Raw genomic sequence first — 25005 nt, 5'->3', positions numbered from 1 at the left:
CCATTTTCCTCCAACCAATTTGAGTTTCTTTCAGAAACAAAACGTAACCCTTGAGAAAAAAAGGAAAGAAATACATGACTTTGATGCTTCTTCAGCAGACATTTCTGGCTGGATTCTATCTTCTACTGCTGAATAGTAAGCGATTTCCTTGTGCCTTTTTGGTTTTGTTTCTTTCAAAAAACTGAACAAAAAGACAATATTTTTCAGAAACGTTCTTATCGGCAGTCACTGTCGCTTCTTCTGCCACTTGAATTCAGCCTAGCTCTTTCTTTCTCTAGTATTTGTTAGTTTTAGCTTGTTTCAAACAACATTTTCATTGTCTGAACATCAAAGTTTCCCTAAAATGCTAAGGATCAAACTAAAATGCTAAGGATCCCTAGATGCTAAGGATCAAACCCCCGGGAATAAGTGACTAAGTATTAGTGGCATGAAGCAAATACTGAACTTTGACAAAGACTCCATTACTGCCCTTGGCCATTGTATTTTTAGTTTCTCCTCTCCTACAGTTTATCTTCTGCTGAGTCAAATTGCTGCTCTGATGATCAGTTTCATAATCTTTCAATTCCATGACAAGTGATCAATTCTGTTGTTTTTCAGGATAACTTCCTTAAATACCATTTAATGGGATGCCCATGCTAAAAATTCCATGACAACTATAAACATTACTGTAAGGAGTTTTCAAAACTGTGAGAACATAAGGAACGGCATTCAAACTCAAATTAACCAAAAGCCCCAGCCCACCCCCTCAGACCCTCTTCCTCACTACTGAGGGTGTCCTTAGAGACAGCAAAACCTCACAGGGCAAGGAGGACACAGCACCCATGTGTTTCACTAAGCAGCCTCTTATTTTCAAAAGCATTTCTTTTCAACACTCAGTAACATTTGCTGACTGATTTCTGAATGAAGCAAATGCTTACATCCCCCACACCAAATAAAAATTCCCTAAAATATAGGCAAAAGAGATCCAAGTCACATACAGCCTCCTACCCCTACCCCCACCCTCACTCTCTCAATCTTGCCAGTTAAAGACCCTAAGAATATATGTCAGTGTTCTCTGGCATGGCAGATGGAAGCATCAGTGTTGATTTACAGTTGAGGGACCTATTTAAAGGGACACTAAAGCCTTCTGGATTATCTATACATTCAAAATTTCTCACATATTTCTGGAATCACTTCCCTGTCTACCTGTATGGTATTAAACAACCTGGTGGAACCAGAAGGGAACAGATAACATCCTTTTGGTCCTTAGAGGAGAAATGAGTTGATTGATTTTTTTTTCCATGAACAAAACACTTAAAAGTCTGAACACTGGGGGACATCCAGCAAGTTGTAGAAATAATTCAGTGTGTCTTCAGTCAGTCAAGATAACGAAAACTGAAATATGGTGTGTATTGTTCCCCTTTTTTCACTTGCTAATGCATTTCCTGATGGGTGTCCCCATGACATTATTGTTTGGTCTGCAATCAGCTTATCTGGCTGAGTTACAAGAAAGATGGAGTGCAGCCTGGAGTTTCCTGGTACTCTACAGCAAACAAAGGCTGTCAGCTTCGTGATGGCTGATGCGGACTCTCTCGGGCTCCAAGAAGTTCAGTTACCTCCTTTTAGTTAAAACTTGCAATAAAACAGATTAATCACTGCAATCACTTTTAACCGCAGGGAAGCACTATAAGAAAGTGAAAAATAAATAAATAAACCAGCATCAGTTTTACCAGGTTTTGAAGATAAAGTCCATTTTCTACTGTCAGATGCCTTTATTTTGATAAAAATCTTTACAACCAGTTGTGCAAAGCTTTAGACAATAGTAATGGTATGCTATTTTTAAAATACATACATATATATATATATATATATATATATAAATTGTAGAAAAAACTAATTTGTTACACTTAAAGCAAGTCTACAGGGTTAAGATGATCTTGTCTGAATTGCCCCCAAATTACTGAGCTAATGTTTTACTCCAAAGGAGACACATTTACTACTTGTACTATTTGCCAAACCTCCAGCTTAGTTGTTTTCAACTTTTTCCTTCCATCTCACCAGTTGCTTCTGCAAGGGACAGGGAAGTGAAGGGGATGACCAAATCAGATTATTTCTACTCTTTTAACCAGAAAATAATACAGGAAAATAGGCCTCAGACAGTCAGTCACATAATTATCAAAGAAGGACAATGGAATCTCTCTGAAAGATAAGATGGACACAAGAAAGATGGGCTTAAGGACACTGCCAACCTGATGTTACAGCTTGCTTGTAAGCTGGCAGAGGTCACAGCTCAGTTACCTGGGGTATACTGCACTGCAGGTGTACTCAAAGAGGAAAGGAGGGTTCGTTCTTGGTAACTGTTGGGAAAATCCTAGGACCAGCCTAAATTCCTTCAATGTGGCCACTCACCATCGTTTCCCATTTACCACTGACACTGGGCGTCTCAGTTACTCCCTCAATGAAATGTAACTCCCGGATGCTCCCCCAACAAAAGCTATCTTCTCTTGCAATCAAGAACACTTGGAATTATGAGTAGTCTGCCTGATGGGGTTTAAGGGCTCTTTCTGAGCTTTGAAGAGAAATCAGGAGCTAAGAAAAAAAATCACAGCCAACTCTAGTATGATTGGATGTGAATGTTCTATGGCATAGCAAAAAACTCTTCTGTTGTTCCCCTCAAGGTCATTGCTAAATGTAATCCACGAGACACGGTAGATACAAATGTCATTGACTCTTGCAATTTTGATCACAAACCACTTAAAGCACCATCCACTTTTGTGTTTATGAATCACTATTAAAAGGTGACTTCTCTGTGCAGATGGAAAGAATAGAAGCAAATGTCGTTTTTTGATATCAGAGAGGCAAGTGAGAATTTAATTTCTATGCAAGATAACTTTCAGGAGTGTTATCAATAGGATGTGTTGAAGCATAGGATATCACACTCAGGTATGTTCAGCCCCAAGACACTGCAGCACAAATCTACAAATCTAGTCATTAAGAGCTGTGTAATATGAGCTAGCACTTGTTTAATCATAAAGTCACAGGTAATACTGTTTCATGTCGGAAATGATACAGAAATAAAATGCATCTTCTTCTCTCGCCTGTGCACGATGAATATGTGATACAATGGTGCTGGGAGACCCACCACAGAGGTCAGGCACGATAGTAAAGGAACGATCCATCTTCTGCCCACACAAGAAACCCGGGCTTTGCTGATGGGCAATGAGAGAAGCAGTCTTCCAAGAGAAAGGGGGATATGCCAGGCGGTACATAAGCAGTCCTCTCATGTACCCCCCGGAACATAGATAAACTTTTTTCTATTTATTAATATTACCCCATCCCTTCAAAGTTTGTGTTCATTCATGTTTCATGATGAAGTTTGTTTGGTTTTCCACACAAGTGTACAAAAAAACAAATGAAATTTTTGGACAAGCCAATATATTTCAGTACAGAGTGTGCTGCTGCTGCTAAGTCACTTCAGTCGTGTCCGACTCTGTGTGATCCCATAGATGGCAGCCCACCAGGCTCCCTTGTCCCTGGGATTCTCCAGGCAAAAACACCGGAGTGGGTTGCCATTTCCTTCTCCAATGCATGAAAGTGGAAAGTGAACAGAGTGTGCAAGCATACTCAAATGCTCAGTCACGTTTGACTCTTTGCGACCCCTTGCACTGTAGTCGGCCAGGTGCCTCTGTCCATTGGATTATCTCGGCAAGAATACTGAAGTAGGTTGCCATTTCCTCCTCCAAGAGATTTTCCCCACCCAGGAATCAAACCCATGTCTCCTGCAGCTCCTGCCTTGGCAGGCAGATTCTTTACCACTGCATCATCTGGGAAGCCCATGTAAGTACAGTTCCTGTATCTAATTTTTAAATAAAAAAATATAAATTACATAGAGTGGGGTTTAAAACAGTTTCAGAGACCACTGCCTTGAGAAATAGAGAGAGAAAAAGGAAGTCTTAATGATATCCCCAGCACCCCCAAAACTGAAGAATCCCTTTGCCAGCAGCATCTTCTGGTCCAAGAGAAGGTCCGAGAACAATGTGTAAACTAATGGGTCAGGAAGGAGAAACAGTGCTCGCCTCCCAGATTTCCCAGATACATCTGCTCTTGGGAGATAATTATTCTAACACAAATGATACTTTGGTCTACAAATGAGCTGGAGAAAATCATCAATCTATTTTTCTGTCAGGTAGAACTTGGTGGGTCCTGTACAGACTATTAATTTCATGGAAAATAAGCCAACAGGGAAAACAGATAAATCATTAGCAGAGTGAGGAAGAGACCCAATAAATGCCTACCAATCCTCCTACTTTCTCTTTCTTGCAGAGAGTAAAATGACAAAGTATTTATGTCCCACTGTCTTTGATATCTCTGTTTATCTCATTAAAGGAAAAATGCTTCTGAAACCACAAGGACATATTCTATTTCAAGTTTTAAGAATTCAATCCCAAATGATTTATACAAGTGAACAATATGACTACAGAATCGTAATCTTCATATTTCTAAAATTCTATCATTCTTAACTTCATAAAAACAGAACACTACCACATTCATTTCCCTTTTGTTTATTGCAGGCAATATATAATATTAGGATTCAGTTTACATAAACAAGGAACATATATTTGAAAAGTAGTGTGGATTGTTTTTAATGAAAATTTTTAATTAAAAATTTTTTTCAATTAAACTTAAGGCTAGTAAGAACAGTTGGCACTTTTGATATCATTTCAATGACTAATCCCTACTCAAAATTAATTTCTCCAAAGTTCCATATAATGTATTCACAAGACTCATCAGTGTTTATTTATTAAAGTCAGTGTTTTCAGTAACTGAAAGAAGCATTATAGAATGTTTCCAACTGAGTCTCTTTCCATCTGTCCTTCTATTTTACTGTTCATCAAGTAGTTTAAACATAAGAATTGCACTGGGAACAGAATGCCTGGGTGTCACCCGAAGGCTCCGGCTCTCCATCACTTTGCAGTGTACTGTGTGTCATTTACCTACCAGTGCTAGCAGCCTGCCCAAAGTGTTTATCCCACAGCCTACTAAAAGTAGTTATTCTATAACCTACTAGAAAATAACTACAGTACTTGATAGCAACTCCATCGGGGCAGGTGTTTTTATCCATTTTTTTCACTTCTGTATTTTCTATTTTTTGAAGTGAAAGTGAAAGTCACTCAGCAGTGTCCAACTCTTTGCGACGCCAGGGACTATACAGTCCATGGAATTCTCCAGGCCAGAATTCTGAAGTGGGTAGCCATTCCCTCCTCCAGGGGATCTTCCCAATCCAGGGATTGAACCCAGGTCTCCTGCATTGCAGGCAGATTCTTTACCAGCTCAGCCACGAAGGAAGTCAAATTGTCTATACATAGAACAATACCTGACATTCAATACATGTTTATAAAGTAAATAAATTGGGTGAATGGTGGAAAAAAAGAATCTATCTTTAGGTCACCTCCTCTCATTTCCTGGGCTCTGTACACAATTCATGCCACCTGCCTTCCTGGCTTTCTTTTATACATAAAGGCTTCTTTCCAATGTGGTATTCCCAGGGGCACAGAGGGGCCTGAGGCCCTCCTCTTTAAACCCATTCTTTCAAGTTTCTACCACAAGGCTTCTTTAACTGTTCTAGCCCTCCTGCTGCTGGATGGACGATGATTAATTTGCAAACTTACCAGAATCTGTCTTTACTTTGAACAGCAAAGCTTTGTTAGCAACAAGAGTTAGCTGCAAGAAGGATCTACAAGGAACAGTTAGTCAACTGACAACTCAAATACAAAAGAACTCTCACATGTGTAGCTGAAATCTTCCTAATATTAACTGACGAAATAACAGGGTTTTGATGGGCATTTATTTCTATAATGCAGTGCAAACTTAATATCTCTATAGCATTTGTAAGTTCCCATGTTATCCCAGTGGGCAAGATAGTAAAATGTGGATTAGTCAATATAGTAAGAGGACTTGGTGCTGGAAAATCTATATTCAAATTGTGTTGGGGACTGGTCCTTCCTCAGCCTAAGACAGTAGCATCGAGTTCTAGTCTTGGTCCTTAATGGGTTTATCAATAACTTTACCTCCACTCTGACTGAAGGTCCTGGTTGGAGGTCTAATCTAGACCTTCAAGGGTCACTCTGGGCTAAAAGTAAACTAGAGTCACAATGAAAGGGTGACATTCAGAGTTTGACAATTTTCCTAAATACCTGTACAAATACCAAATACCAAATACCAAATCAAATACCAAAACAAAAGTAATGTTTACCTAATAGAGGTGTCAAAAATCATCTGTTCAAACTATTCTTGGAATCACAGAATTTTAAAGCTATTCATTTCACCCATTCATTTCACAGATGATAAATCTGAGATCCGAAAGAGTTATGTAAGTAGCCCAAGGTAGATGGGGAGCAATATTGAAAGTATTGCAGGCCCTTTTGGCCATCTCCCAAATAACAAATTATGATCCTACAATGTACTGAATGTCATTTCTCCAAACTCTTCATGTCTTAATAATGGCAGCTCGTTAACTTCCTAGGAAGCTAAATTTACATTGCTATTAGTACAACAATGACAGATTTCAGAACTACAAAAAAAGTCCCCTAAAAGATACTGAGCCTTCCTACAAGGAACAAGAAAACTGAAGACCAAGGAGGCCTGGACTTGTTGGAGGAAACAATGAGATTTAGTGGTATGGGCAACAATGGAGCCCAGGTCTTCTGATGACAACCTAGAACTCTTTAGTATTCCACACAAGGAATTAGCTAAACACCATCAATATTACAAAGCTGAGATCATTTTAATCTAAACTTGTGTTTATGATGAGAAAACTGTAATTCTTGAACTAGTACACAAGTTCCATCTTATGGAAGTGCTAGGGTGGACAACCATGCCAGAAAGATGTAGAAGGGATTTCAAACAATAGGTGGGAGGTTGGACTGAATGACGTCTAAAGTCCCTTCAGCCTCTAGGATTATTGGATTCTGAACTTCCCAGGAGCTGAACACCTCAGCTAGCCAGGGCGGATGAGGAGGTGGGGAATGTGCAAGAGTCCTGAGGGGCATACTCTCCTGCCCTTGGATTGAATGAACTCTACCCTGCTGTTTCAGGCATTATTACATATCCAATTTACATGCAATCAAATACCCTAGGCACAGGAAGAGTGGAAGGAAATGCAGCTCTGTTGTTCATTCCCAAAGACAGACTTCACTGCTTAGCTTTCAAAACTGCCTTGCCTAAATGAGCATTCCATAACTGAGCTTCCACTTTGAGCTTTTACAGTTTGCTCATGTACTTTGCTACTATCAACATTAATTATGCAGCATCTTCATGAGGAGAAACCAGATTTGGATGTGAGGTAGGAGAGGAAAGAATAAAGCGCAGTTTCCAAAAGAAGGTTATTGTATCTGCTCCCTGCTCCCCAAAGCACTGGAGTCCTTCCACCACACACAGATTTCAGATGGCAGTCCCCAGCTGAGCTAGCCATGGGAAGGAGGAAGTTGACATGTTTGAGAAATGAGGAATACGCCAACTAAGAAGACTCTGAGGCCAATATGTTATTAACTCCCTCCTTTCTATGTAATTCCATTCCAAACCAGAATTCAACACAAATCTGCTTCTTTGCTTTCCTGAATGGCTACTAAAAATGTAGATGTACCGATTTTATACGTCTTCTTTTTTCTTTTGCAATAATGAGTTCCAGGGAAGAACGTAGGGTGTTTTTTGTTTTTTGGTTTTTTTCGTCTCAGAGAAAAAGAATTTATCATAAGGGTCAAGCTCTGACAGCTAGAAGAAAGCTTCAGCAATAGGACTGTCACACTGAACGAGATTACAAAAAATAAATAAATAAATAAATTCAATGGATCCAACACGCATGGGAGCCAGGTATCCTCTAGACTTCAAAGAGCAAACTGATGTTCTACAACTCAGTGTCAAATAACAAAACAGCAACAAAACAGCCTAACAAGGTATCAAAATCTGAGAGGGTGATTCTGTAGAGACTCTGTGTGCAAATACAAAAAGCTCTACTTTAAAACGCTTGGGCAGGTTTTCCACTCTGCTCGCCCTGAACTGAGGATGGTGTGCCCAGTCATTAGGAGGAAGGCTGCAAAACAGTCGATGTCCTAGCTGCACTCAGCTGCCTCCACCAGGGCATTACTGTCGTCTGAGGTCTAACCCAAAGGAACCCCGCACTTCAGGGTTTAGAGGAAGGTTCCTCCAGCCTCCTGAGCTCCCCATTAGCCGGTCAGACTGGCATGACCACATCAGTCCCGTCTGCTACCAACATTAAAGCAGGACAAGAATAAAGCCCTTTCCTCCTCTTCTGAGATTTGCACCACTTTTCTTCCAAAGGTATTTCTAAAAGGAAAGCACAACTTGAGGGAAGGAGTCCAGCTGGGCAAGGTCGGGTCTTTTTGAGGGTTCCCTTCCTCGCCAGCGGCAATCGACACATGCATTCCAAGTCGGGCAGGTGTACAAAGACAGCGAAGGACGAGAGAGAGGAGAAGAGGGGGAGGAAGGAGGTCGAGGAAGGAAAGGAGACTGAGGTGAAGGGCTGAAGGGACTTGAGGGAAGAGAGGGAAAGGAAGAGGATGAAGAGGAAAGAAGAGTCGGGGAAAGAAGAGCCAGAGAGAAGGGAGGGACGGGAGAAAGAAAGGGAGACGGATAAAGAAAGGAGGCGGCGGGGAAGACGAAAGAGTGTGCCGGGGACGCGGCGGGGAGGCGGCCGTGGGGACCGGAGCCCCTGGGGAGCCACGAGCTGCGCTCCGCGAGCGGGCGCCTGGGGCGCAGGGCGCGCCCGGCGCTCACCTTTCAGGATGAGGGTGTCGATGTCCCGGTCGATGCCCAGGAAGTAGCACTTCCTCCAGAGGCCCGAGTAGGTGGCAAAGAGTGGCCGGCCGCACTCGGCGTCCAGCCCGCCGAGCCCCAGCAGCGAGCGCCAAGACTCGGGATCGGCGCGCCCTGGGCCGCCCGGGAGCAGCCGGCGCCCCAGTGGGGGCGAGTCCCGCAGCGGCAGGTGCGACAGCGGCATCAGGCGGTTCTTCTGGTCCGGGGGGTCGGCGCCCGCACGGCTGCGCTCGCAGCTCTCCTTGTGGCGCCGGGGGTCGGTCTCGTACCAGTGGTCGGTGAAGATGGCCGTGACCAGCAGCCCCAGGGAGCAGAGGCTGAGGCCGAGGCTGAGCGCCGTGACGAGCGCCCGCGGCTCCATGGCTGCTCGCCCCGCCGCCAGTGGGCCCGCGCGCCGCCGCCAGACACAATGCACTTGGCCTCGGCTCGCTCCGCTCTCTCTCCCGCGCTCCCCCACCTGCCCCCTGCCGCCCGCGGCCTCCGGCTCCCGGCCCGGCGCGCTCCCTCCTCGGCTCCCTCCGACCGCGCGCCCGCCTCCTCCCGGGCCCGCCGCTCCGCGCCACCCCGAGCCTCGAGCACTTTCTCGCTGCCCCCAACCCCGCTTTCACCGCCGCTCCCGCAGCCCCTTCCCCTCCCTCTCGGAGCCCCCCACCCTTCTCACCCCTAACTGTCCACACCGCCTGATCGATCAATCCTTCCGCCCTGCCCTCCCGCGACTCCTCTTCCTTTCCGAATCCCTCTCCTCGCCCTCACTTTTCCCTTGTCTCCTCCTCTCTCCCCTTCACCCAGTCCCTACTTTGCCCCTACTTTTCTTCAACTCGTCCTCCCTCTTCTTCGTCCCTGTCTCCCCGCTCTTGTCCCTTTCTGTCCCTGCCCTGGCCGCGACGCTTCTCCCCAGCTACCCACGAGCGCTCAGCCGTCCTCTCCCCTCCGACGACCTGAAAAGACATCCACCCACATCAGACTCAGTCTTGTCACTTGTCCAAGTTGATGTTGATCAGTGTCCCGTTTTGTAACCAGAAGCGAATCCCATCTGGGTCGGGCTGCACGGTGATACTTAACTCAGGAATCTCGATCTGGAGCGGAAGCAGAAGACCCTTTCTCCCTTCTCGAAGAACGCAGCCTCTCAGACCCCTGGGCGGCTCTGTCACCCTGCCATCCCCCGCTTTCCCTCTCCCTCCCCCACGGCAACCTCTCAGCGCTCTGTCCGCTCCAGACCCTCTTCTGAAAGAAAAGACACCGAGTGTCACTAGAGCGATGGACCAATGGCCAGAGATTTTTCTCCCACTCCAGCCTGCTCAGAGATGGACTTCTTTTTCGTCGACCACCTCCAACTCCCGCTGGAATGACGGCCTCCTGGAATTTCTACTAGTCTATAGTGATCAATAAGCCCTTGCAATGGCACCTGGTCTGTGAGGTGATTCTTGTCCTTAAATAAAGAAAGTCCTTAGTAATAAATAAAGGGAATTTTTTTTTTTCCTCCTGTGCAACTTAGATGGGCTAGGAGGGTCAACAGCGTAGCAATACTATACACCAAAGTCAACATCTCAGCTTGCTTCTGTTTTCTAGGGCACTCAGAGGTATTAATTGAGAAAAGCAGGCAGATTCACATTTTCTAAAATGAGGAAACCTTAGGACTCAGGGTCCTGAAAGAGTTAATCTCTGTGTTGTGTGGAATCTGATGATAGAGGAGCAATACCCTCCTGCCACTTAATGCCCAGGAGGCCACATCACAGACAGAAAACCATGCTGCGGGAGCCCAAGGATACCAAGTTTTGTATTCTTTTGCTATATTAATGATCAAAAGATGATGAGGCATTCATTAGATGCTAAATGTCATTACTCCATGATTTAATGGGACTTATTAATTAGTGCCCCACATCAGTTGGTATGAATATTATTTATATATTTCCTCTGAAATGACATCTGTAAAGGTGGTATAAGAATCTTTCTGAGATTTGTTTTCATTGTTGTTTGTACTCAGCATCTTCAGAGGGTATATTGCCCATGAAGACTGTGTACCTCCCTTCACAGATAGATCATTGGAGCAAATCTTTCAGTCATATTGGGCACCCCCTGCCTATTTCTGCTGACCTGACAATGTGAATTATTACTTGGATTGTCTCAGCAAGATCTATGGTGAGCTTCAGTCTAATTAAGAAAGACAAAGAATTATAATTTTAGTGTTCCTCTCACCTATAAGCTTTTCCTTAACAGGAAATGCTAAGCTCATCAGAGGAGTCTTATCTGGATTTACACAAAAAAATGATGAGTCTTAGAAGCTTGCTTTTATTTATACTCTATAATATGTGTAAAATCCTCGATCTTTATGGATACACAGAAAGAATATCTTTCACTGTGAACCCACAGCTGATATCTGAAACTCACTCTAGTTGTCATATGTCCTTTTATTTTTTGAAAATGCCTCTTGAGATCAAGATATTACAAACCTTGCAACTCCCAAGGATAGTCAAACCTTAAGCAACTCTTCACTCCCTTTACAAATCCTGATGTACTCCAACAAATAAATATTCTGCCACATTTCAGAGTCACCTGATTATCTTCACACAATAACCATGTCCCCAACTGGAGCCAACAGAAGGAAAACTCTTTCTCAGGCACTTCTGTTTAACTTAAAAGAAAATAATGTTCTGCTTTATTTTCTTAGCCAGAACCCTTTGATCATACCCTTCTCTGAAAACAGCATTATCCTTGAAGTTCATTTATGTCTGTGTTTAAGACCAGTCTCAGCATATAATCCAAAGGTTACTATATGATGGATTACCCTTGACAGTACTTCATAAAAAATGTCACACATTACAAATATGGGCCAGCAGCATGTAATGAGAGCACTGCTTCTCCTGGTGCAGCATTAACAGCATCAGCGGGAATGTGACATATGATGTGAACACAGGTTTTGCTATAGTAACTGAGTATCGCTCCATCTATGTTCTTAAAATTTCTCTTTTGGATATTTCCAACAATGAACTGTCATCCACTCTGCTGGGGGAGTGGGAAATACAAAGATGAATCGATGGTTCCCATCTTCTGGATGCTCCCAGACTAGTAGTGAGAGAGACATAGAGCTTTTTCTATGCCCTGTAGTATAGAAATCAGAACAAAGTGTGTGGTAATGTGGCCAATGAAAGGACTAACTGCCTGGGGGAGTCAGGAAGGTTACTTAGAGGTAGTAACTTCTGAGTAAGTTCTCAAAGGATGTGTTAAACTTTGCCAGAAGGACTAGATAAAAGATTGGCATTGTGGCCACAATATAATTCTGATTTATATATCTGCCTGACAGATTTGGAGGCTTCCATATTTGAGGCCACTGTAAAAGAAGAATATTTTTCTACATCTTTAAATCATAACGTTGACATCTTCTAATTCCTGAATACAAGCTAAGTAGTTGCAGACCAGGAAAAGCCTACCCTCCCCAGAAGCCTAAGCCAGAATACAGCTGATTTAGGAGAGCATTTAGCCTGGCAGGGAGTCAAAATGATGGGAGATCAAATATCCAACCAGAACACCAAGGCATGTCTTGGCTGTGGCAGTGCTGTGCCCACAGTGCTTTCCAACTTAGCTTGTTCTTCACTTGTCTTAAATTTCCCTTTTCCATCTCCAGATTTGACATTACCAGTATCTCCCTTGGAGAGTAACAGTACCCTAAAGTGACAGGGACAGAGCTAGAGAATTTCCACCTGGGCATCTCACTGTGTTGTGAAACTCAGTACGTTCAAAGGTCAGTTCTTATATTTCCCCTATGGCTCAACTGCACCTCCTCACTTATCCCTCTTTCTGGTGTTGACAGATCAGTAGATATTTTAGAATTTTCTATCATACCCACAAAGTGGTAGGGATTCTTCCTTTGAAATATCTTTCTAGCCAGTCTCTTCTCTACATTTCTACCTCTTGCTAACACTATGACTCTATCATTCACATCTGGATTATTCTTCCAGCTCCCTCCTTGGCTCCCATAATTCCAGGACATCTGGGTTCGTGGGCAGCTCTTCCTGAAGTTATCCTGGACACTGTTGCCCAATGCATCTTCCTCCAGTGTTGTCTTCGTGACTTTCATCCTTCAGTGTCCAACTCTCCTTTCTAAGTTAAAAAGAAATATCCTTTATCTTACTCTAGAGCCTTCTTTGTTACTGTCAATATTCCCATAGCATTTAAATATACCAACTGATGTGTTGGCTATCTTTAAATATTTAGAAAACAAAACACTTTTGCCTTCTCACACTTATCATAATATCTAGGTGCTTTATGACATTCATTGCATTTCTCTATATAGTCAGGAAGTTCTTAAATTTTCTTACAAAAATGTATACACACACACACACACACACACACACACACACAGGGAGAGAGAGAGACCCAATCATCACAGAGCTATGGCAATGATTTATTGACATACCCATGCTAAGTTAACCATGCTATAACCATGAATCTTCTAAAAGGCCCTTTTGCCCCAGTGCTGAGACCAAAAGTAACATCTTTCCTCATTTCAAATGTTTCGATTCCACAGATTTTAAAATGTGAAGTTTAACCAAAATCACACACTGGCTTTCATAAAGAGTAGGGGTTTATTCTTGGTACTATCAGACATTTTTCCAGCATTTAATGTAAAGATAGACTCAATATGTTGTTGACCTACAATATGTCATTTCTGTAAATAATTGAGGTATCTTACATTAATGTCATCATTCTAAACTGTTCCCCTGTAACAATTTTATTTTAATTCAACATTTATTGAGCACCCCCAATGTAAGTTATTTTGCTGGGTTGTACTAAATGATGCTGAAATGATGAAAAGCATGGCCTGTGCCCTCAGGGAGCTTTAGGTTAGTGGAGGAGGAGGAAGAGAGAAACGCAAGAGGCTATAAAGAGAGATGCTTGGACTGAGTGCTATCATGAAGGTGCAAACAATATTCAACACAGACAGATAGGGAAATCTGGCACAGATCCATTTTCAGTGGGAAGAACATGGTTAAGCCAAGTGGAATACAGGCTATCTCAGAGAGGCCTTGGAGGAAACAGGGTATTTTCTGTATATGTGTCAGTTGAGTCCAGGGCAAAGCCAAAAGTAAATTTTAGAAGGAGCACCTACTATGGTGCTCCTCTCTACCTACCCCACACATGTGGCAATTCTTCTTGCCATTTTATCACTAACTGGAAGTCTGGAACCAGAAAATACCACAAAGCCCCAAAATAGATGGTGCCTGATAAATTTCTCATTTCACTGACACACCACGGAATGTCACCATTCTTTTTCACATTCCTGGATTAAGCTGTTTCCTTTTTAAAGCCTTTAAGCACATATGGTGGGGAAGAAAAAAAAAAAAAAAACCACGTTCAAAGAAACCCATAACCATGTTAAGTCCCACTCAGAGTGTGATGTTTTAGCAGATGGTGGCTCATTAATTGCCATACCTAACTGTATTCCCTGCCTTATCTGTGTGTATGGATACTGGGTTTCTATGTTGAGGGCTAGTTCAGCTCACTCAGGCCGTATTGACAACCAAGGCAGAGATACCTAGTCTCTCTGATCACAGCAGCTAGAGATGCTGTCCAGGTGAACAAAAAAAGCTAGTGTCTCCAGGTGTCTCTCCTTTTTACCTCGAATCTCTTCTCTGAGTTTTACCCACCCAAAAGCACCAGGACTCAGGGAACACACAAGCACGAAACTCAGACCACCTAGAAATTCCAGACCCACTGCTTCTTACCCACTCATCCTTAGCCAGTTACCTAACCTCACCGAGCCACACAAATTCTGAAAAACAGGGATATCAGCAGCTACCTCTCAGGATTAATGAGTCATCGTTAACACATGCTAAATATGTTTCCTCCCACTCCTCCCTGAAACATGCTTCGGAAAACCCATAGCCTAATCATACTAAGCCCATATCGCTTAAATGTCATAAATACTAATAGCTGAACAAGTTATTAATGACATACTTTTTTTCATGTTATTATTCATCTTATTCTTGTAGGAGAGGCAATCTATCCATACTCTTCTCGCTTGTTCAGTTAACATGTAGTGAGCACTTGTGGGTCAGGGAGAGAGCGTTCCAAGGAGAGGGAACTGCCAGTGCAAAGGTCCTGAGGCATGAAAGGGCTCTGTAATCACTGAGGAACTGGAAAGACAGCCCTGTAGCTAAAGAGCAGTGAGTGAGGCAGTGACGGGTATGAGATTCAGTTGCAAAGTTAGCCAACTGCCAGTTCATGCATAGCCTTGAAGGGCATTCTACGGAGTTTGGTCTTCAGTCAAAAGAAAATCTTTGGAGAGTTTCAAGGAGGGGAGGAGCCCAAATTGATTTATATTTTATTTTAATTGTATTTATTATTATTTTTAAATTGGGGGCCCATGGGCAATATTGGACCTATAGGTATATGTAATCAATCCTTTTCTTCTTTCTTAAAAAAAAAATATTTAGTAAATTCACTGGTTTGGCTATGCCAGCTCTTAGTTTTGGCAGAAGGGATCTTCGGTTGTGGCACACAGGATCAGTTCCCTGACCAGAGATCAAACCCTGGCCCCCTGCTTTGGGAGCGTGGAGCCTTAGCTATTATGCCACCAGGGAATTCCCTGATTCATATTGTAAACATCATTAAGTGGGAAATGAATTGGGGCTGGGGATGGCAAGTATGAAAGCAGGGAAACCAGGGAAAGTAGGCTATTGCAGTAGTTCAGACAAGGGATGTTAGTACTTAGACTAAAGACACAGCAGTGGAGGAAGAAAAGTGGGTCAAGGTTGAACTCACATAATTACTGGGAGTCTAGATGAAGAAAAGGTGAAATCAAGAACCAGGCTGACACTTCTGGTTTGAGTGTTTGCATGGTGGTATCATGTATTGAGGTGTCTGATGTTCTTGAGAAGGAAATAAAGAAGTCTATTTGGGGCATGTTAGCCTTTGACTGTGTGTGCACTAAGTCGCTTCAGTTGTGTCTGACTCTTTGCAACCCCATGAACTGTAGCCTGCCAGGCTCCTCTGTCCATGGGATTTTCCAAGCAAGAATATTGGAGTGGGTTGCCATTTCCAAACTGTGGAAAATTCTTGAAGAGATGGGAATACCATACCACATTACCTGCCTCCTGAGAAACCTGTATGCAGGTCAAGTAGCAACAGTTAGAACCAGACATGGAACAGTGGACTGGTTCAAAATTGGGAAAGTAGTACATCAAGGCTGTATATTGTCACCCTGCTTTTTCACTTCTATGCAGAGTCAGTCAGTCAGTTCAGTCACTCAGTCGTGTCTGACTCTTTGCAACCCCACGAATCACAGCACGCCAGGCCTCCCTGTCCATCACCAGCTCCCGGAGTTTACCCAAACTCATGTCTATCAAGTTGATGATGCCATCCAGCCATCTCATCCTCTGTCATCCCCTTCTACTCGTGCCCCCAATCCCTCCCAGCATCAGAGTCTTTTCCAATGAGTCAACTCTTCGCATGAGGTGGCCAAAGTACTGGAGTTTCAGCTTTAGCATCAGTCCTTCCAATGAACACCCAGGACTGATCTCCTTTAGGATGGACTGGTTGGATCTCCTTGCAGTCCAAAGGACTCTCAAGAGTCTTCTCCAACACCACAGTTCAAAAGCATCAATTCTTCAGCACTCAGCTTTCCTCACAGTCCAACTCTCACATCCATACAGTGGCTAAGACTCAGAGCTCCTAATGCAGGGAGCATCCCTGATCAGGGAAGTAGATCCCATATGCCACAACTAAAGATCCCATGAGCCGCAAGGAAGACCTGGCATAGACAAGTAGATGTATATTTTTTTAAAAACCAAGGTAGCTTTAAAAGGAAGCAAAGAATGGGCAAACAGGGGTGGGTTGGATATAACCTATCACTCTCTATAATATTATGTGTACTGACACAGCACTGGTTTGGCATTACTAAGTTTGGAAAAGGCTTGTTCATGTTTTCTTCCAGGACCACTAAATTGCTTTGTCATTTGAGAGAGTTTATTTTTTCAGTTCTCCTTTAATGAAAATATAGTTACCAGGTGGCAGTGGGTTCTTAGTGATGGAATTTTTCTAGCCCCTCCCACCCCTTCCTATGTATACTTATATTATTAACTTGTATATATTGAGAGGTAGTATATGTAGTGCTGGGCTGGATGAGTCACAAGCTGAAATCAAGACAGGTGGGAGAAACATCAACAATTGCAGATATGCAAATGATACCACTCAAATGGCAGAAAGCGAAGAGGAACTAAAGAGCCTCTTGAAGGTGAAGGAGGAGAAAGAGCTGGCTTAAGACTAAATATTAAAAAAACTAAGATCGTGGCCTTTTCATACTGTTCGTGGGGTTCTCAAGGCAAGAATACTGAGAAGGGAATGGCAAACCACTTCAGTATTCTTGCCTTGAGAACCCCATGAACAGTATGAAAAGGCAAAATGATAGGATACTGAAAGAGGAACTCCCCAGGTCAGTAGGTGCCCAATATGCTACTGGAGATCAGTGGAGAAATAACTCCAGAAAGAACGAAGGGATGGAGCCAAAGCAAAAACAATACCCAGTTGTGGATGTGACTGGTGATAGAAACAAGGTCTGATGCTGTAAAGAGCAATATTGCATAGGAACCTGGAATGTTAGGTCCATGAATGAAGGCAAATTGGAAGTGGTCAAACAGGAGATGGCAAGAGTAAACGTTGACATTCTAGGAATCAGCGAACTCAAATGGACTGGAATGGGTGAATTTAACTCAGATGACCATTATATCTACTACTGCAGGCAGGAATCCCTCAGAAGAAATGGAGTAGCCATCATGGTCAACAAAAGAGTCCGAAATACAGTACTTGGATGCAATCTCAAAAATGACAGAATGATCTCTGTTCGTTTCCAAGGCAAACCATTCAGTATCACAGTAATCCAAGCCTATGCCCCAACCAGTAACGCTGAAAAAGCTGAAGTTGAACGGTTCTATGAACACCTCCAAGACCTTTTAGAACTAACACCCAAAAAAGATGTCTTTTTCATTACAGGGGCCTGGAATGCAAAAATAGGAAGTCAAGAAACACCTGGAGTAACAGGCAAATTTGGCCTTGGAATACGGAATGAAGCAGGGCAAAGACTAATAGAGTTTTGCCAAGAAAATGCACTGGTCATAGCAAACACCCTCTTCCAACAACCCAAGAGGAGACTCTACACATGGACATCACCAGATGGTCAACACCGAAATCAGATTGATTATATTCTTTGCAGCCAAAGATGGAGAAGCTCTATACAGTCAACAAAAACAAGACCAGGAGCTGACTGTGGCTCAGATCATGAACTCCTTATTGACAAATTCAGACTTAAATTGAAGAAAGTAGGGAAAACCACTAGGCCATTCAGGTATGACCTAAATCAAATCCCTTATGATTATACAGTAGAAGTGAGAAATAGATTTAAGGGACTAGATCTGATTGATAAAGTGCCCGATGAACTATGGAATGAGGTTCATGACATTGTACAGGAGACAGGGATCAAGATCATCCCCATGGAAAAGAAATGCAAAAAAGCAAAATGGCTGTCTGAGGAGGCCTTACAAATAGCTGTGAAAAGAAGAGAAGTGAAAAAAAAAAAAAAAAGAGAAGCAAAAAGCAAAGGAGAAAAGGAAAGATATAAGCATCTGAATGCAGAGTTCCAAAGAATAGCAAGGAGAGATAAGACAGCCTTCCTCAGTGATCAATGCAAAGAAATAGAGGAAAACAACAGGATGGGAAAGACTAGAGATTTCTTCAAGAAAATTAGAGATACCAAGGGAAGATTTCATGCAAAGATAGGCTCAATAAAGGACAGAAATGGTATGGACCTAACAGAAGCAGAAGACATTAAGAAGAGGTGGCAAGAATACACAGAAGAACTGTACAAAAAAGATCTTCATGACTAAGATAATCATGATGGTGTGATCACTGACCTAGAGCCAGACATCCTGGAATGTGAAGTCAAGTGGGCCTTAGCAAGAGCATCACTACGAACAAAGCTAGTGGAGGTGATGGAATTCCAGTGGAGCTATTTCAAATCCTGAAAGATGATGCTGTGAAAGTGCTGCATGCAATATGCCAGCAAATTTGGAAAACCCAGCAGTGGCCACAGGACTGGAAAAGGTCAGTTTTCATTCCAATCCCAAAGAAAGGCAATGCCAAAGAATGCTCAAACTACCGCACAATTGCACTCATCTCACACACTAGTAAAGTAATACTCAAAATTCTCCAAGCCAGGCTTCAGCAATATGTGAACCGTGAACTTTCAGATGTTCAAGCTGGTTTTAGAAAAGGCAGATGAACCAGAGATCAAATTGCCAACATCCCCTGGGTCATGGAAAAAGCAAGAGAGTTCCAGAAAAACATCAATTTCTGCTTTATTGACTATGCCAAAGCCTTTGACTGTGTGGATCACAATAAACTGTGGAAAATTCTGAAAGAGATGGGAATACCAGACCACCTGATCTGCCTCTTGAGAAATTTGTATGCAGGTCAGGAAGCAACAGTTAGAACTGGACATGGAACAACAGACTGATTCCAAATAGGAAAAGGAGTACGTCAAGGCTGTATATCGTCACCCTGCTTATTTAACTTATATGCAGAATACATCATGAGAAACGCTGGACTGGAAGAAACACAAGCTGGAATCTAGATTGCTGGGAGAAATATCAATAACCTCAGATATGCAGATGACACCACCCTTATGGCAGAAAGTGAAGAGGAACTCAAAAGCCTCTTGATGAAAGTGAAAGTGGAGAGTGAAAAAGTTGGCTTAAAGCTCAACATTCAGAAAACTAAGATCATGGCATCTGGTCCCATCACTTCATGGGAAATAGATGGGGAAACAGTGGAAACAGTGTCAGACTTTATTTTTCTGGGCTCCAAAATCACTGCAGATGGTGACTGCAGCCATGAAATTAAAAGACGCTTACTCCTTGGAAGGAAAGTTATGACCAACCTAGATAGCATATTGAAAAGCAGAGACATTATTTTGCCAACAAAGGTCTGTCTCGTCAAGGCTATGGTTTTTCCTGTGGTCATGTATGGATGTGAGAGTTGGACTGTGAAGAAGGCTGAGTGCTGAACAACTGATGCTTTTGAACTGTGGTGTTGGAGAAGACTCTTGAGAGTCCCTTGGACTGCAAGGAGTTCCAACCAGTCTATTCTAAAGTAGATCAGCCCTAGGATTTCTTTGGAAGGAATGATGCTAAAGCTGAAACTCCAGTACTTTGGCCACTTCATGTGAAGAGTTGACTCATTGGAAAAGACTCTGATGCTGGGAGGGATTGGGGGCAGGAGGAGAAGGGGATGACAGAGGATGAGATGGCTGGATGGCATCACCAACTCGATGGACGTGAGTCTGAGTGAACTCCGGGAGTTGGTGATGGACAGGGAGGCCTGGCGTGCTGCAATTCATGGGGTCTCAGAGAGTCGGACACAACTGAGCAACTGAACTGAACTGAACTGAAGATCATGGCATCTGACCCCATTACTGCATAGCAAATAGAAGGGTGAAAGGAGGAAATAGTGACAGATTTCCTCTTCTTGGGCTGCAAAATCACTGTGGATGGTGACTGCAGCCATGAAATCAGAAGACGATTGCTTCTTGGCAGGAAAGCGATGACAAACCTAGACAGTGTGTTAAAAAGCAGAGACATTACTCTGCCGACAAAGGTCCATATAGTCAAGGCTGTGGTCTTCCCAATGGTCATGTATGGTTGTGAGAGCTAGACTGTTAGGAAGGCAGAAAGCCAAAGAATTGGTGCCTTCAAACTGTGGTGCTGGAGAAGACTCCTGAGAGTCCCTTGGATAGCAAGGAGATCAAACCAGTCAATCTTAAGGGAGATCAACCCTGAATATTCACTGTAAGGACTGATGCTGAAGCTGAAGCTCCAGTATTTTGGTCTTCTGATTCCAACAGGCAACTGATTGGAAAAGTCCCTGATACTGGGAAAGATTGAGGGCAGAAGAGGGTGTCAGAGGATGAGATGGCTGGATGGCATCATCGATACAATGAACACAAACTTGGGCAAACTCTGGGAGATGATGAGGGATAGGGAAGCCTGGCATGCTGCAGTCCATGGGGTCACAAAGAGTTGGACACAACTGAGCGACTGAGCAACAATGTATATTTACAAATATGTGTGAGCATATACAAGCTGATATATACACATATCTTTTAAAGGTATAGGAAGACAAAATATAAGCCCTAAGTGCCAAGGAATTTCAACAAAAATGCATCTTAAAGTTGAAAAAGTTTATCACCTTATTGTCCCTCCACTCTCAACACCTGCCCCTTCCCTTGTCTAATTAGAGCTCTCTGAAAAATGTACAAATAAGCACACATTTTCATCTTTTCAGGAATGACTTATGTAAAGACATCATCAGGATCAATAGATTTGTTTTCTGTAATGTAACATACTCTTAAGCAAGTGTACTTAAAAAATTAGCCCACATGTATTATTGAATACTGGTCATATTTTTACAGTGAGTGATGAGTGCCACTGACTGCCTCTTCTACATGCACCCACGCGGCTGACACACCCTCTTCAATATCAGTAAGGCAGAGCAAGTCACCAGCTTCTATAGAGCACCGCTGGCTGTGTGCTGAGAATTTTCTCCCATGCAGACCTGGCAAGACAATGCTTGTACACAAACACATTGTATAGCCATTTGCTGGCTCCGTCAGAGCAGCAACAGGGCAGGGGCAGGGGGTCTCTGAGCCGGGAACTCTCTCTGTTGGAGGAGTCCCTCTTAACCCTTTAGAGGTAACTAATTTCATGAGGTAACTAATCTCATTCATGGCTGCACAACTGCCTTCCTCTAAACCCCTCCTAAGATCTCTCAAAATGGTGCTAATTAGACATCTCATGCACTTTTTGACTTATCATAACATCATTAACAAGGGAAGTAAGCCCCAATGCTGACCAGCTAGGTGCTAGGGCAGACCTTCTGCACTTTGTCTATACCCCACCTGTGTTCTTGACACATTTCACTTATGGTGCTAAGAATATACAGTTTCTCTTTCTTTTGTTTGTTTGCTTTTGGCTGTTTCTCCATAAAGTATTCATGACCTGTCCACATTCTCCTGGATTTATCAACTTAGCTCCTTTTATATCTACTAGTTAACCTTGATGTCTTCCCTTCCTCCTGTACAATAAATTCCTCTTCTGGATCAATACTCCTCATTCAGTACACACTTGCCTTATAAGTAACTCTCAAGATACTTGGGTCCTTTTACAGAGTCCATGTTTGCAGTTCAAAGGCAATCTCTCGGGCTTTAATAACTTGGATTCAGGTAATCAGGGCGGTAGCTACATATGCTCCATTCTGTTAAATGCCAGGTGGAAATCCATTCTGATTGAGTTCAAAGTGAAATTAGGAAAAAAAGTCTTTCCAGCTCTTTGGTACAGGAAATAGCTCGGGGTTCTGCACAAATCTGAAGAGCTCATTGAATGCATCTTTCCTGTGACTTTAGTGGACACAGTCACTGGAGCTTATTGGTGCTCAGGCTTCTCTGTTGCTTTCTGGAGGATTCACTACAATCATCCTCCAGCCTTTCCTATTCCTGGATGGCAGGCAGAGCACGCCTGGAGGGAATGAGTGCTTAGCTGAGATAAAGGCACGGAGAAAGTGGACGCCAGGATCTAAGGGAAACTGGCGAGACATTCACTCTCCAGCTGTTAGGAACTTTAATTGTCATGTCTATTGGAATTCCGTAGACCCTTGGAACATGATCAGAGGGGTAAGTGGGTCAGAGAAGAGGGGAAATAGTGGTGAATTGTGGGATACCATCTTACAAAGAAAGCAATTTAAAATACTGGTTTCCAATTCCTGCTATAACAAATTACCACCAATTTAAGGACTTAAGACAATTCATTACCTTACAGTTCTATAGGTCAGAAGTCCAAAGTTAGTCTCACCAGGCTAAACCCAAGGCATCATCAGGGCTGCATTCCTCTCTAAAAGCTCTATAGAGACACAAATGTAGAGAACAAACATATAGACACCCAGGGGGGAGGAGGGGATGAACTGGGAGATTGAGATTGACATATATACACTATGGATACCACGTATAAAATAGATAACTACTGAGAACCTACTGTATACTTCAAGGAACCCTACTCAGTGCTCTGTGGTGACCGAAATGGGAAGAAAATCCAAAAAAAGAGGGGATATATATACACACACACATACATATAGCTGATTCACTTTGCTGCACAGTAGAAACTAGCATAACATTGTAAAGCAACTACACTTCAATAAAAATTAAAGATAAACCTGAATATTGAAATAGTAAAAAAAAAAAAAAAGCTCTTGGGGAGAATCAGTTTGCTTGCCTTTTCTAGCCTTGAGAGGTTTCCTACATTCCCCAGCTTGTTGTTTACTTCCTCTGTTTTCAAGGTCAGCAATGATGCATCTCTGTAACTCTTTTTCCATTTTCCACCTGCTCTAATGGTACTCAGGAAAGGTTCTCTGGTTTTAGGAATGCATGGGATTCGCTTGGACCCACTGGAATAATCCAGGATAATCTCCCCATTTCAAGACTTCAAGACCTTAATTATATCTGCCAAGTTCCTTTTGCCATCTAAGGTGACATAGTCATAGGTTTTGGGGGTGGGATGGGCAGATTATTCTATCCTACTGTGAAGAAGGCTGAGTGCTGAAGAATTGATGCCTTTTAACTGTGGTGTTGGAGAAGACTCTTGAGAGTCCCTTGGACTGCAAGGAGATCCAACCAGTCCATTCTGAAGGAGATCAGTCCTGGGTGTTCTTTGGAAGGAATGATGCTAAAGCTGAAACTCCAGTACTTTGGCCACCTCATGCGAAGAGTTGACTCATTGGAAAAGACTCTGATGCTGGGAGGGATTGGGGGCAGGAGGAGAAGGGGACGACAGAGGATGAGATGGCTGGATGGCATCACTGACTCGATGAACGTGAGTCTGGGTGAACTCTGGTGTGAACTGAGTCTGGATGAACTCCGGGAGTTGGTAATGGACAGGGAGGCCTGGCGTGCTGTGATTCATGGGGTCGCAAAGAGTTGGACACGACTGAGTGACTGAACTGACTGACTGACCACAACCACAAATGGAGAAGTAAATGGCAGCCCACTCCAGTATTCTTGCCTAGAGAATACCATGGACTGTATGTAGCCTGTCAGGCTCCTGTGTCCATGGGGTCACAAAAGTTGGACATGACTTAGCAACTAAACCACCCCCCACCCCACAACCACAGAGTTGATATCCTCACTGAGATAGAAAAGGGAAGTGTCTACCTTTAGACCTACCTTTTTTTGTCTCCTTCAGGTCTAATGGGGCTTCCCAGGTGGCTTAGTGTTAAAGAATCCTTCTGCTAGCTGCCGTCTATGGGGTCACTACTGAAGTGACTTAGCAGCAGCAGCAGCAGCAGCGGAGATATGGGTTTGATCCCTGGGTCAGGAAGATCCCCTGGAGTGGGAAATGGCAACCCACTCCAGTATTCTTGCCTGAGAAAGAGGAGCCTGATGGGCTACAGTCCATGAGGTCACAAAAGAGTCGGCCCAGATGGTGCAGCGGTGAAGAATCCGCCTGCCGATGCAGGAGATGCAGGAGACCAGAGTTTGCTCCTTGGGTTGGGAAGATCCTCGGGAGGAGGAAATGGCAACCCACTCTAGTATTCTTACCTTGAAAATCCCATGGACAGAGGAGACTGGTGGGCTACAGTCCATGGGGTTGCAGAGTTGGACACAACTGAGCACGCATGCTGTGCTGTGCAGATCTAATGAGATAACCATAGATTTTTAAAAATTCTTGATTTGACCAGTTAATCTATGATAAGTGAAATTTTATTATTGGCAAGCAATAATAATAGTAATTCCATAATAGTTTTTCTTTATGCAAATTATTACTTTAGTTTCAGTTTGGGAGATAACTTTCATTTCTCCTCTCCATGTCTCTCCTTTGAACATCCAGGAGCTTTCTCTACCTTCAAAATCTTTAATCTTCCTGACCTCTCTAGCTACGGAATGATTTCTTCTACAGGTGACTGCCAAAGTTCTCTGACAATTCATCAACATGTGTTACTGTGTTTTCACTTATCTTCTATCCATCCCTCAGGCCCCAGAAGTTTGATTCCTGCCTTAACTCCTCTATTGATGATCACATGCCAAAGGTCCCAGGTATTATGTCACTGAGACCCTTCCTTACTCTTCTGTCTGCTGCTAGATATTCCCATGGTTCTCAA

At 43.1% G+C, this 25005-nt stretch overlaps 1 protein-coding gene across 2 annotated transcripts in view; it reads right to left on the bottom strand.

The window, feature by feature from the left end:
* Positions 1–25005, bottom strand: part of TMEM178A (transmembrane protein 178A) — a 286152-nt gene that overhangs the window by 49518 nt on the left and 211629 nt on the right. The window contains exon 1 of one of the 2 annotated variants that reach the window (XM_061432151.1): positions 8773–9278. The exons of the other annotated variant lie outside the window; for it this stretch is intronic. Within the exon in view, the coding sequence (XP_061288135.1) occupies positions 8773–9172 (400 nt within the window). The 5' untranslated portion in view covers positions 9173–9278. Of the gene's footprint in view, positions 1–8772; positions 9279–25005 lie in introns of those variants that run through there. 2 annotated transcript variants of the gene reach the window in all.

Source organism: Bos javanicus, chromosome 11 (genome assembly GCF_032452875.1).
Source record: "Bos javanicus breed banteng chromosome 11, ARS-OSU_banteng_1.0, whole genome shotgun sequence".
NCBI lineage: Eukaryota > Metazoa > Chordata > Mammalia > Artiodactyla > Bovidae > Bos > Bos javanicus.
Note: the sequence above shows the minus strand (reverse complement) of the source record. Positions and strands in the feature narration are given on the sequence as shown.